The 13,626-nt window shown below is 36.3% G+C and overlaps 1 protein-coding gene across 4 annotated transcripts in view; it reads right to left on the minus strand.

Annotated features, from left to right (window-relative positions):
- The window catches only part of LOC114250337 (serine/threonine-protein phosphatase 2A regulatory subunit B'' subunit delta), a 154,412-nt gene that overhangs the window by 16,191 nt on the left and 124,595 nt on the right, over positions 1-13,626 (minus strand). For all 4 annotated transcript variants that reach the window (XM_028184165.2, XM_028184166.2, XM_028184167.2 and 1 more), the window contains one exon: positions 490-626. In XM_028184165.2, coding sequence (XP_028039966.2) covers positions 490-626 — 137 coding nt within the window. The remainder of the gene's footprint in view (positions 1-489; positions 627-13,626) is intronic.

Raw genomic sequence — 13,626 nt, forward strand, 5'->3', positions numbered from 1 at the left:
TGAGTTGAAAATACACTGAAGGTTATTATTATTCCAAATGATAAGCGCTTTGGTGACTCTTGATAAAACAATACTAATGTATTTTTAGTCTATTCTCTTAGGTTTGAGCAGACTGTGCAAAGATAGCATTGTTTATTTTAAGACAGACTTAGCTCAATATACTTTATGATCATTTCCTCTGTCTACGTTGCTATTGCTTATTATCTCATATAAGTACAGGTAGCAAAACCACACGAATGAGTCTGTCTAGTCTGCCACAAAGTTCCATCCATTCCAAAAAGGACAGTGATATTTTGACTTTTTCTTTTCTTTTAAATGTTAATAATTTAGCATTCTCAACTAAACCAAAATTAAATCTTTCACAAAATTTGGAGATAAAATAAAGTGTCTATGGGTGTTCTAACATGACTTATAAAAAAAATGATTACAAAAAATTCCCACTCAATTATTTAATAAGGAACGTAAATATTTTCTTGTATTTTCACTCACTCTCTCCAGAAGTCAATGAATTTGTGTCCGTCGATAGGAAGGTGTAGATTCTGTTGAGTGGCCAGAAACAAAGGCATTTTCCAGTACAGCGGACATTCGCATGCTTTCACGATGTGCTTGAAACTCTCACGAGGTACCTGAGAAGCGGAAATAGTTTAAATTAAATAAAAACTTCGACACAGCATTACCGCTGAACGTTGTATTTAGGAGTTTAAGTGACCGTCTTCAATTGTCGCCAATACCAACACCACGTCGTCGTTTGAAATCGTCGTGGCCTATGAGATAAGACGTCTAGTGCATTCGTACCGAGCGATGCACCGGTGTTCTAGTCCCGCAGGCGGGTACTAATTTTTCTAGTGAAATACGTACTCAACAAATGTTCACGATTGACTTCCACGGTGAAGGAATAACATCGTGTAATAAAAATCAAACCCGCAAAATTATAATTTGCGTAATTACTGGTGGTAGGATCTCTTGTGAGTGCGCACGGGTAGGTACCACCACTCTGCCTATTTCTGCCGTGAAGCAGCAATGCGTTTCGGTTTGAAGGGTGGGGCAGCCGTTGTAACTATACTGAGACCTTAGAATTTATATCTCAAGGTGGGTGGCGCATTTACGTTGTAAATGTCTATAGGCTCCAGTAACCACTTAACACCTGGTGGGCTGTGGGCTCGTCCACCCATCTAAGCAATAATAAAAATAAAATTTACGTAATTAGCACAAATAGCTGAGCTATCATTAGAAGTGCACCTATTATGTTGGTACTGGAGCTTAAAGGCACAATAAAGGCAATGCTATCGTCATGCTTGTGTCATGAATGACAATTATATGTTATACAGTGCGACTTCCTTAGGTACCGTTCGCATCAAGGAAACTTCAGAGAAGACAAGTGAGAATTTCATTGCGAAATGCCACATACTTTAATTAACATCTTTATAAACAAGCCTTAATAATTCGTTTAAGACAAATAGAAAAGCGCAAGGTCATTTTCCTGGATACGTATAAAACTTGTAGGAATTATTTAATGTTAATTTTACGAGCCATTGTACGCCATACTTGTAAAATTTTACGTATTCATATAACCAAATCGGGTTCCCATCTTTCACACATGCATTTCTTACATTCTTTTACAGTATAAAGATTTCATTAAGCTTCAGAAAAAAAGCGTTTGATTTTTATTAGACGATGTTATTCTTTCACCGTGGAAGTCAATCGTGAACATTTGTTTAGTACGTATTTCATTAAAAAAATTAGTACCCGCCTGCGGGATTCGAACACCGGTGCATCGATCAACACGAATGCACCGGACGTCTTATCTTTTCGGCCACGAAGACTGATCTTTAATATGAATAAGCAAGAAGCATGTTGATAATACAAAAGAATGCCTATAAGGATTGCCAAACGAAGTAATGATAGTCTAACAAACAGACTTTAGAATGTTGCCAAATAGTATAATAGTAAATATACTTACCTATATTTACTACGAGTATTTACTATTGTACTATTTTCAAGGTTTTTTGAATCGTAATTAATTTATATTTTAATGGAAACGAGATAAATCTGTAAAATGTAAAACTTCACTAAGAAATAAACAAAAAATCACTATCAAATGAAAAAATATCAAAAGTATGGACGCACTACAGGGTGCGTTCAAATTCTAAACTTTAGTCAGATTTTGAATGGCACAGGGTTATCGTTCTATCCGTGTATGTTTGTCTGTATAAAGTATCCATGGATTGAAGGGTCCGGTGTAATTCTAATGAAATTAAATATTCCACTTCTCAATGAGCTACGTTTTAAGGACAGAGGAATTGCGAGTGGCCTAGAGGCCGTTTCTACAGTGGGTCAAGTGGGCAAACTCAAAAGCTACACCAGGAGGGAAAGGCTTGCTAACAGCTGGCCAAACGTCCCCGAAGGAGGACTTAAGGGGTAGAAGGTGGAACTGAAGGCGCCTGCTTTGCAAGTGAATTACCACCAGTTCGGAATCGTGGCACACTGAGAAGATCCGGCGATAAACTCAACTGTTTCTATGGGTTAAGTTTCACGTCAATCTTTTTGGTGGATTCGATGAATACGGCTACCTGTGCTTTGGGTGTTGTTATAGCATGCAAAAGTACTGAGAGTGTATCGAGGGGCGGTGAACATGTCTATGCTTATAAACAGCTGGGAGGCATGCACTAAGCTTCCTTTAGAAGCTTGCTATTTTACCTGTAAACATTGCCGAGAACTGATCTTGTTTTTCTCTAATTTGAATAACATGCGTCTAATTTGAATAAACATGACGCATGTTGATAACACAAAAGAATGCCTGTAAGGATTTCCAAACGACGAAATGATAGTGTACGGTAGTAGTCACTATTATAAGAAACATACTTTATAATGTTGCCAGCATGACCATTTAATTTTTCTATATTTATAAAGATCCAATAGCATTTTTTTTAATTGCGGTATCACAGCCCTCTTGGAGCTCCGCTTGTCTGTCATATACACGAGCTCATTCAATAATCCATGTAAAAAATAAAAATGTAACGTATCATAAAAAAATATTATAGCGTTCTATCAGTTTTACGAGAAAGTAAAATGTTATTATTCAATATATGTATTCAAATACTGGATTATAGTTATAAACTGGATATTAGACTAGAAATGTTAATATGGGATGGGATGGCAGTATATAATTGGATCAGGAATTAAATAATAATAACTCATTTGACATCGCTATACATTTTAACCACGTTGTTTTCTCAATTATTTTCACGTGTCATTAAAGCTGTATTATGGTTCGAAATGAACAAAGGTCACTGGCCGTAAAAGTCAAAGAGCAAGCACCTTATTTGTCTCGTAATGAAAGGATATGTTTATTATAATCAAATTAACTCTAATGAGACTAGAGAGTTCACTAACAAAAAATGTGATGTAAAGAGAAGAGAAATGACAAGTTATTTTTTTATTCAGAAATTAGTCAAAATTTTTATTCTATTAATTTGGACATATGGTATTTTAAATACTTAAAAGGTGGTAGGACAACTTGTGAGCCCGCACGGATAGGTATTACTAAGCCTATTTCTACCGTGAAACGGAGATGCGTTTCTTTTGAGAAGTGGGGCAGCCATTTCTCTACTATCTATACTAATATATAAATCTACAGTGGTTTTTAAGGATGTTCCGTTATAACTACTGAACCATGCATCCGATTCATTTGAAGCTTGGTGTCCATGTAGAAATTACATGTACTTAATGGATAGGCTATATATTTATATGCGTGTTGGACTCCCTACACCAGTTGCGGGTGCGTTACTGATGAGAATCTTTGTGGGGGTGAGAAATAATAATGTTAATTTTAAATGCCCAGCGAAGCGGACGGGTACAGCTAGTTGTATTACAAAACCGATACTTGGAACTCATGTCTCAAGGTGGGTGGCGACATTGACGTTGTTGATGTCTATGGGTTCTAGTTATCACTTAACCCCAGGTGGGCGTGAGCTCCTATATTCATATAAGCAATAAAAAATATAGGTTACTGCAACACGGCTGTTAATTGTTGTTGCTTCAGGGAATGGAAGATCATGATGAAGAATTCGGATGTATTTTTTATTGCTGTACACAACAGGCGTGCTGGTAAGTGTGTACCGAAGCCGATAGACATTAACAACAACATTGACAATATGAACACCGCCTTCACGTGCCTTCTAAGTGCCGGTATGTTATGAACGTGAGGTACGTTTTATGTGTCATATGGCCCGCTTCCGCTATTGAGGAATATAGGCCGAGAACTGGCGAGAACGGGACACGAGCTAATATGACCACACGTTTGTTAACTGTCTAAAATTGTGTGAGGTTTTTTTTAAATTGCCGTTTGCCGTATCTTTTATTGTAACTAAGGGACCACTAGCAGTAGTCGAAATTCGACTATAATTAATTGAAATTATAAGTTTGAACATTATTATGGTTCTATTGTCAAAGACTATTAAACTTATAACTAGTCAGGTCATAAGTATTGTCACACAGTAAAAACTTTTCTTTTAGAATGCTGGCCACAAAAAAGTTTATTGAATTCGAATTTCGAATTGTTCATGAAAATAAAAATGTATACTTTTAGAATTTTACTCATTTTTAAATATGGAGTGGACGCTTAAAGAAGACCGTGTTGCAGTTATTGCGTTGCATCGTTGCGGTTACGCGCCAATTCAAATTTTTAACATACTGAAAAATTTGAATATAACCAAAAGATTCGTTTATCGTACCATCAAACGATACAATGAAGACTCTAGTGTAGATGACAGGTCAAGAAGTGGTCGCCCTCGGTCTGTTAGGACTCCAGCAGTGATAAAAGCTGTGAAGGCGCGAATTCAAAGAAATCCCAAACGTAAGCAGAAACTGTTGGCCCTTCAGATGGGGTTAAGCAGAACCACGGTGAAAAGGGTGTTAAATGAAGACTTAGGGCTTCGGGCATATCGAAGAAAAACAGGATATCGTTTGAATGCTCGTCTAATGGACCTGAGACTGAAGAGATGCCGCGCTTTGTTGAAGCGGTACGCGGGAAAAAAATATCGGGAAATTCTTTTTTCGGATGAAAAATTTTTTACCGTAGAAGAGAGCTACAACAAACAAAATGATAAGGTGTACGCACACAGTAGTGAAGAAGCGAGCAACTGTATTCCGCGTGTCCAACGAGGTCATTTTCCATCCTCGCTCATGGTATGGTTGGGAGTTTCTTATTGGGGCTTAACAGAGGTACATTTTTGTGAGAAAGGTGTAAAAACGAATGCAGTTGTGTATCAAAATACAGTCCTGACGAACCTTGTGGAACCTGTTTCTCATACCATGTTCAATAACAGGCACTGGGTATTCCAACAAGATTCGGCGCCAGCTCATAGAGCGGAGAGCACACAAGACTGGCTGGCGGCGCGTGAAATCGACTTCATCCGGCACGAAGACTGGCCTTCCTCCAGTCCAGATTTGAATCCGTTAGATTACAAGATATGGCAACACTTGGAGGAAAAGGCGTGCTCAAAGCCTCATCCCAATTTGGAGTCACTCAAGACATCCTTGATTAAGGCAGCCGCCGATATTGACATGGACCTCGTTCGTGCTGCGATAGACGACTGGCCGCGCAGATTGAAGGCCTATATTCAAAATCACGGAGGTCATTTTGAATAAACTTTAGTGTCATAAGAATCTATGTTTTGTTAAGTTAATTTTGGTATATGAATGGTTACATAATGAATAAACTTGTTTCAATTATTTTACATTAAACATGTGACAGAATTTATGACCTGACTAAGTATAATCACAGAGTTCGCCAAACTCAACTATAGACAAATAATATTACAGATAAATAATATTTCTATTAACCTATTCTCAATTTGACCATAGACTTTAAGTAATAACAAAAGTTTGACAGTAAATAAAGAGTATATATATGTGTGTGTGTCAAATAGGTACACGGTAGTGTGTGTAATGTTTTTATTTATTTAATGTTTTATTAAAGCAAAATTTAAAAAATATTAAGTTTCTGCATTCCTTCTTTATATTCTGTATAAGTTTGGGAAATTTCATACTCATATCGATATAATTATAATGTCTAATTCATACGTAATTGTTTCTCTTTGGAGACAAAACCGAAACGGGAATGAGCAATTTTTTACTGTTTCGTATTAGTTTTTCTTTTCAAAAGTCCGTTGCTCCAAGCAAAAACTTGATCTTTTATCTTTATTTGAGTTTGCATCTTCCATATTCCGTTGTGATTAGAATAATACAAATTTGCACAATATTATTCGACCCTACATTTGGTTGGTAAGAGAGTGTTAACTATGAATGTGGAAGGATATAGAGGAAGAGGTAGACCTAAGAAGAAATGGATGGATTGCGTGAAAGACGATATGGGTAAGAGGGGAGTGAGCGAAGAAATTGTATATGATAGAAGAGTATGGAAGGAGAAAATATGTTGCGCCGACCCCAGATGACTGGGAGAAGGGCAGGATAATGATGATGATTATTCGACCCTACATCTCTCTCATCTCATCTCTATATCAAAACTTCGTGGTATTTTAAAATGTATACAGCAGAAATTTGTTGTAATGTAACTTTAATTTAGCCGAGAAATTCCTGATGATTCCGAAACAAAACACCGATCGAAGTATCGCCACAAAGGATTCTAATATCTGCTGAACCGTGCAGGGATACTCCTTGAAATTGGAGCGCCATGACAAAGGGGTGCTTCTTCGCAGTAAGCGTACAATCTATGCCTTCAATGGACTGAATTAGCGCACCGACAAATGGTCAACCACGACTTTGATGCTCCGTTTATCAAGCTAGCAATCCATTACCCACAGGGATTCCAGATGACCAAACCGGTCCGATAGTTCCATATTATTCTTTGTTATTAGAAAGACAGAAAATTTAGAAGTATATACGTCCGTTATCCTCAGCAGTGGGTTTTTGCAAATAAGAATCTTATTTTGTTTAAAAATTGATAGATTCCAAAAAACATGACAATTTATTTATTTATTTGTGTTATACATGTTATGTTGTACAGGTGGACGAGCTTACTCATCCTGGGTCGAACAAGTTGTGCCCGTATCGTTTGATCAATAATCAGACTGAATAAGATAATGATAAATACTCTTTGAGCTGTAGACATTAAACAATCTTGTACTCACATGTAACACAGATCAAGCCAAATAAGTGTGAATAAATTCAAAGACCAGTAAAGGAACGATTGAATCGCCAATCCTCCTTAAGGATCACGTGGTTAAGCCGCTAATCCGTGTAACACAAAGCGTCTGAGGTCGATAACCCCGCGCAAGTGGGTCAGCCGACTTGACGCGCCTATTTATAACGATGGACGACTAGGTTTGACAACGCGTCCAGTCCTACATACATAACAAATGACCATCACAGAACTTTCATTTCCTATGCACATAATAAAAATAAACTTTGTAACCGTTTTATGGGCTAGTTCCCCCTTCGTAGTTGTCAATATAAACAGGCGACACACGAAGGTACTCCAGCTTTCAGAGAACCTTCTATACCATACCAGACCGTTCTGTTGTCAACGGCAAAACTAACAAGCTAAGATGACCAGAGCATGATACAACAAAAAAAACTTTATTAAATATATTGTAGAGGGTAGCCATTATAGAACACAAGATATTTGATTGATGCCTGAATCTCGTTGCGACATTTTCAAGCGCATAGCAGTATGGAAAATATCAACCTTTTTTTTTTAAATACGCAATTTTTATACTCCCTGAGAATTTTTATTTTTTATTTTGTGTCCCCCATAGCTCTACTATGAGGTGTTTCAGGATTATCCATTCTTTCTGGGACACCCTGTATACAAGTTCCGAACAACAACATTTAGACCGTATTTTTACCGGGCAATTTCACCCGCTCGACGGAAAATCTTCCATTTAACGTTACTCCCTAAAACATTGACGTTACAATCTCGATTAAACTTTTGAATATTAAAACAAAAAACCTTTTAACCCTTCATTTGCTTCAAACATAACACGGCCTTCAATGAAACACCCAGTGCAACTTCTGTACTGTAACTGTTTTGTGACCGAACATTTCGATGGCCTTCGGACGAGCACCCATCCAGAAATGGATCCACGTATTCCTTTGAAGTCACGGATGGGAAAAGAGTGCTCGATGGAAAACACACAACGTCCTCTCTGTTTGTTTTTCCTTGTTTTGTTGATGTCGTTACATAAAGAATCAAGACAAATAATATTTTTTGTTTTCGTAATCAAAACTATTAAAGACTCGTTCGTGAATCGTGACACTAACGAAAATTCAACGGGAAAATCATTTTGTTAAGAGATAAATAACTGATCACCCATAAAGGATTTTTCACTAAGAGCGGTCGAACTTAAAAAATAAATAAAAAAAAACCTGTTTAAGCAAGTGATATTGCAACAATTTTAATTTTTTTTTTAAAGTGTATTCGATGACATTGTGTATGGAATATAATTTCAACCAAATGGCCGCCGCGACTCCGCTGTAGGTGGTATATCCTGATCTTGTATGACATTTTCGCATAAATGGGACTCAATTTCACGAAGAGCGCGAGTGGTTCAGATTTCACGTAGCCCCAAAGAAAGTAGTCGAGCGGTGTTAAGTCAGACGATCTCGGTGGCCAGTTGATGTCGCCATCACGCTTTGAATTCCTCATCCAATAAATTTAATGTTTCCCGTGCTGCATGGCAAGTGGCGCTGTCCCGTTGGAACCACATGCTTGTTAGATCCATACCATCTATCCTAAACTACTAAAAGTTTGTTATCATCGTCTGATATCATTTGCTATTGAAAGGTGAGTGCGGCTCCCTGCACATCTTCGAAGAAATAAGGGTCGATGCTACCGCTTGTCCGCGTGTAGCTTTCCATGATGAAATGTCACGATTAAATATTGTTCATGCCAAATTTTACAGCCATTGCTTCACCAAGATGGCCGCTATGAGCTGTCAAAGTTAGCGCGTCCCTATTGAAAAATCCTATATAAGAAGACAATTCCTGTGCCCGTCAAACAAAAGTTGCATTGTAGAAACCAAACTTAAAACAACGCAATCTGAACATCAAAGGCGTCGTGACCTCAAGGATTAACAACGAGCCAATCTCATCAAACAACAGTAATTAAAATCAAACCTGCAAATTGTATTTTTCGTATACCGTTGCTCATCGTGTAGGTAGGTTGGTTTTTTTTCTGTCTACGCTGATGGTCTTGAGAGACCATTTTAACGTAGCGTTATCAAGTAGGTGAGCTCGCGGGCCTCAAACCTGACGTTGTTGCTAACACGAACGCTAGCAAGAGTCTTTCTTCGCAGAATCTACCACCCGATCGGAAACGCGACCCACTGAGAAGATCCGGCGAGCAACTCAGTGAGCTGTGTCTGTGGGTTAATTTACTCGCCAAGCCCTTCGTCGCAGGCGGCGGGTTCGACAAGAACGATGAACGGTGCTTGGGGTACCTAAAAGCACCGTTAGTGGATCGGGAGGATCCGAAATGACGTGTTTTGGGCGACGTCAACTACGGTCTAATCCTTCTACGTCAATCTGACATCATTAATCATCATAAAATATCATTAAGAAATCTCAATTCATCATGTAAAATGATACTGATTCTGGTCGCTTGAACACAGAATAAATGAATAATGTTTAGGCATGGTACTGAAGTTGATGAAAAAGACCCATTATTTTTGGTTATGTTACAAATGTCCCCAGCACACAGAACGCTTGTGTATTGTTTTGAAAGTGATATACAATGAACGGCCTTTTCCTCAGGCATGCTCTCCCGCGGGTATTCCTCGACACATTGTTCAAATATATAGTGCTACGACAGAATTGGTTGAACCAGTTTTTTGTACAACTCAATTATCACTAACCTTGGAGTAAAAATTTATTGGGTCAAAAGTGTGTGCTAATTTAATAAACATTAGTTTTCCCATGCATATAAACATATGCATGTAAATTAGGTTATTCTATATAAGCAACTACAAATACTTCATGAAAAAAGCTTTATATTTTAGTCCGAGTGCACTCTGTCATGACAATGTGTCGGTATGTCACCGTAACGGTCGCACGTCAACTGCGTCATATTTCAACTGCGATGACGTCATAAGCCGCTATATGCATCCTTGTTACTTGCAACTAAACCCACATTTCGAATACCTATATAATAAATACCTATAATAACCTAATACCTACCTATATCTAACCTATAGTAACCTTATAATACCTGCAATAACCTATATAAATAATTGTAAATAGACATGCTTTATTAACAAAAATCGTCTTCAAATAGAAAAAAAAGATTTTCCAAAACAAATTAATATACACTAAAAACAATAATCATCTAAATCGGTTGGCGTTATATTGAGTTATTGAGTTATTCATCTATTTGTCGCGCACGTAATGCAAATTTAAAACTTATATGGTTTTCTCATGGATACCGTTATCAGAACTGGACTAAATTGATATGGGACCACACGGGAAGCGTCATCTTTCTAATAAAAAAAAGAATTATCAAAATCGATTCACCCAATCAAAAGTTATGAGGTAACAAACATAAAAAATATATACAGTCGAATTGAGAACCTACTCCTTTTTCCTCCTGAACCTTGAAGTCGGTTAAAAATGACGCCTAAAGAAAAACCTTGATAGGTATTTACAAATCCGTATTAAATGAAATATGTTAATTAACGGTCCGTTACCTCTAAATCGAATCCCTTGGCGTTATGATTTCTATCGATCGCCATTCCGAAGGCGACGATATGAATTATTCAAATGTACGAGGAAAACATGGACCAGGTGACAAAAGAAGCGTTAGGTACGGTTTTATTGAAATCGTAAGCGGCTTTGACAATAAAATTTACGATATTTATCACTGTATGAACGAAACGCAAATAATAAGCAGATATATCGCACCTTTAGAATTGAAGTGGTTTAATTCAAAATTCTTATTTTTTGGTAAACGCCAAAAATGTAATTGAAGAATTGTCATTTTTTAGTTTTTATATTATAATACGTAGGTACATACGTATTGGTGGTAGAACCTCTTGTGAGTCCGCGTGGGTAGGTATCACCACCCTGCCTATTTCCGCCGTGAAGCAGTAATACTTGAGACCTTAGAACTTATATCTCAAGGTGGGTGGCGCATTTACGTTGTAGATGTCTATGGGCTCCAGTAACCACTTAACACCAGGTGAGCTGCGACCTCGTCTACACATCTAAGTAATAGAAAAAAAAACGTACTTACCGAAATATTGTATTTTGTAATGTAACATTGCAACGTTATAATTGTGATAATTAAAACAACTTTTAAGTTTTAATTTCGAGTTTATTAATGTCATTATAGGTTTCGATTACATTGTAAAGTGTCACACTTTACTTTATGACCGACCACGTAGGTCGCGAAAACACAAACTGTAATGTATTCGAAGCGTCAGATTTGATAATATAATAAAAGTAAAAGTAATTTTAAATATGTATACAACTCGCGAATTTCGAAAAAAATATATGTTATTTACATAAAACAATAAATAATTTAATTAATTAATTAGGTGACAATCGACTAAAAAGTTCAAACACGGTGAAAAATATTCGTCGCGTACCTACCTATATCGTTTTAAAATTGTAAGACTATATTTTATTTTGTTGGGTGCGTAGGTGCTCATCGTCTTCATCTTGCCATAATTTTGTAAAATTCATACTAATTTTTTTTTTAGGCATGGCATTTAGTCAGTCGCCGGAAAATAAAAAATAAATTAATATGCTATATTTTAATCAACACAAATAAAATTCCTCTTTAGGTAGATGCATAATATGTCGACTGATAGTAGTATCTTGTGTCGTTAAGAGCGAATCATAGATACAGCCGATTTTCTTTTTTATAAGTTCGACGAGAATATATTTTGTCTGTGTTAAATCAATCGCTTAGGAACTAGTGGACTTTTTTGGCGGGAACGCGAGGAGTGAAGTTGTGTGATTTGTTTTATTTTGTCTATTTAGTGTTTCTTCGGGTTTAAATGTGTAATAATGGTGGTTTATTAACTGTTTAATATCTGTGAAAGTGCACAAATGTGGGAAAATGAAACAAAGCCGCTGGACGTAACTTCTCGGGATCCTCCAAAAAGTCCACTGAAAAAATCTTAGTAAACCACCATTAGCAGACCACCATTTTACTGAGATTATATTTCATCTCATATCATCTCATTTAATTTCATCCCAGTTGATTAATGTCTCAAATTAATCATTTTCATTTCATTTCACTCCATAATATCATTTTTCATAAAAATATGAATATACATTAAAATAAGACATGACATAAAGGTCTTAGATACCAGGTCATAAAATCCCTTTAAAAAAATTAGGAAGTAGTGTCGGAAGTGTCTAATCTATGTAATAAACCAGTAATTTAGTTAGTTAATTAATTTTTATTTAAATTCGTTAGTTTAACTAGTCTAATTTATATAATAAATTAGTTTAAACAAATGATGCATAAGTATACATCTCAACATACACATATAGTTAAAATATTATAAAATTTCATTAAAACGTAGTGCACTATGTTCCTGTTTCGCTTAATAATAATAATAATAATAATAAACATTTATTCCAAACGCAAATTAAGTACAAAAAATAAATAAAAAAGATAACAAAAATAACGAGGCTTGGAAATGGTTACCGGCTCAGCAATGCCTAACAGTATCGAGACAATCGGTACTGCGGCGCTGATCTTCCGCCGGCACCTGCGGAGTGACGCGCACACCAGCATCAGACCGACCAATACACATCATTGTAAAATATATTAAAAAATAAAAAGAACATGAATAATAAAAAAATTAAAAAAAAACAGTTATGAAAAGGACAACAAAATGACATTATTAAATTAATTAAATAAAAATTGCAGTTGCAAAGCACAATTGATTATAGTACGGAGTAATTATATTTGATATTTTCGAATTTTTCTTGTATATTCAAAAGATATACTTTTAAATTTGTTTTAAAGGACCTTAGGGTTCTCTGGTGCCGGATAGGTGGAGGAATATTGTTCCAGCATTTAGAGGCCAAGTAGCGGAAGCTGCCTCTAAAAGCAGCAGAGCAGTGTCGAGCTTCACTGCTAAAGCATAACCAAACTTTATCATTCAAATGAAATATAAAATCAACAAAAAATGATCATTCGCTGCAAACATTTACGGTTGAATTTACTTTACACATTCAATGGTCCGAGTATTCTCGTTGCAAAACAGCGATTTGGTAGATTGTTGAATAAAGTTTTAGAGATGTGTTTTTAGCCTCGAGGGGCTATACTGATTTCACTCTGATTACTTGGCTAGCTCACGGGACTCAACCTGAAAGAATTTGCCACTACACCTACCCTAGATTTTCGTCCAAAGAGAACGCAATCGAAATTGTTTCCAATATCTATATATTAATACGTGAAGCAAAAACTTTGTATCCCTTTTTACGAAAATTGCGCGGACGGAGGTGTATGAAATTTTCCACACTTATAGGGAATATAGAGAAGAAGTGCACAATGCTAATTTTATTTTAAATCTATCTAAATAAAAGAAAGTCGTATTAGTTACACTATTTATAACTCAAGAACGGCTGAACGGATTTGGCTGAAAATTT

Source organism: Bombyx mandarina, chromosome 15, assembly GCF_030267445.1.
Source record: "Bombyx mandarina strain Sakado chromosome 15, ASM3026744v2".
Lineage (NCBI taxonomy): Eukaryota > Metazoa > Arthropoda > Insecta > Lepidoptera > Bombycidae > Bombyx > Bombyx mandarina.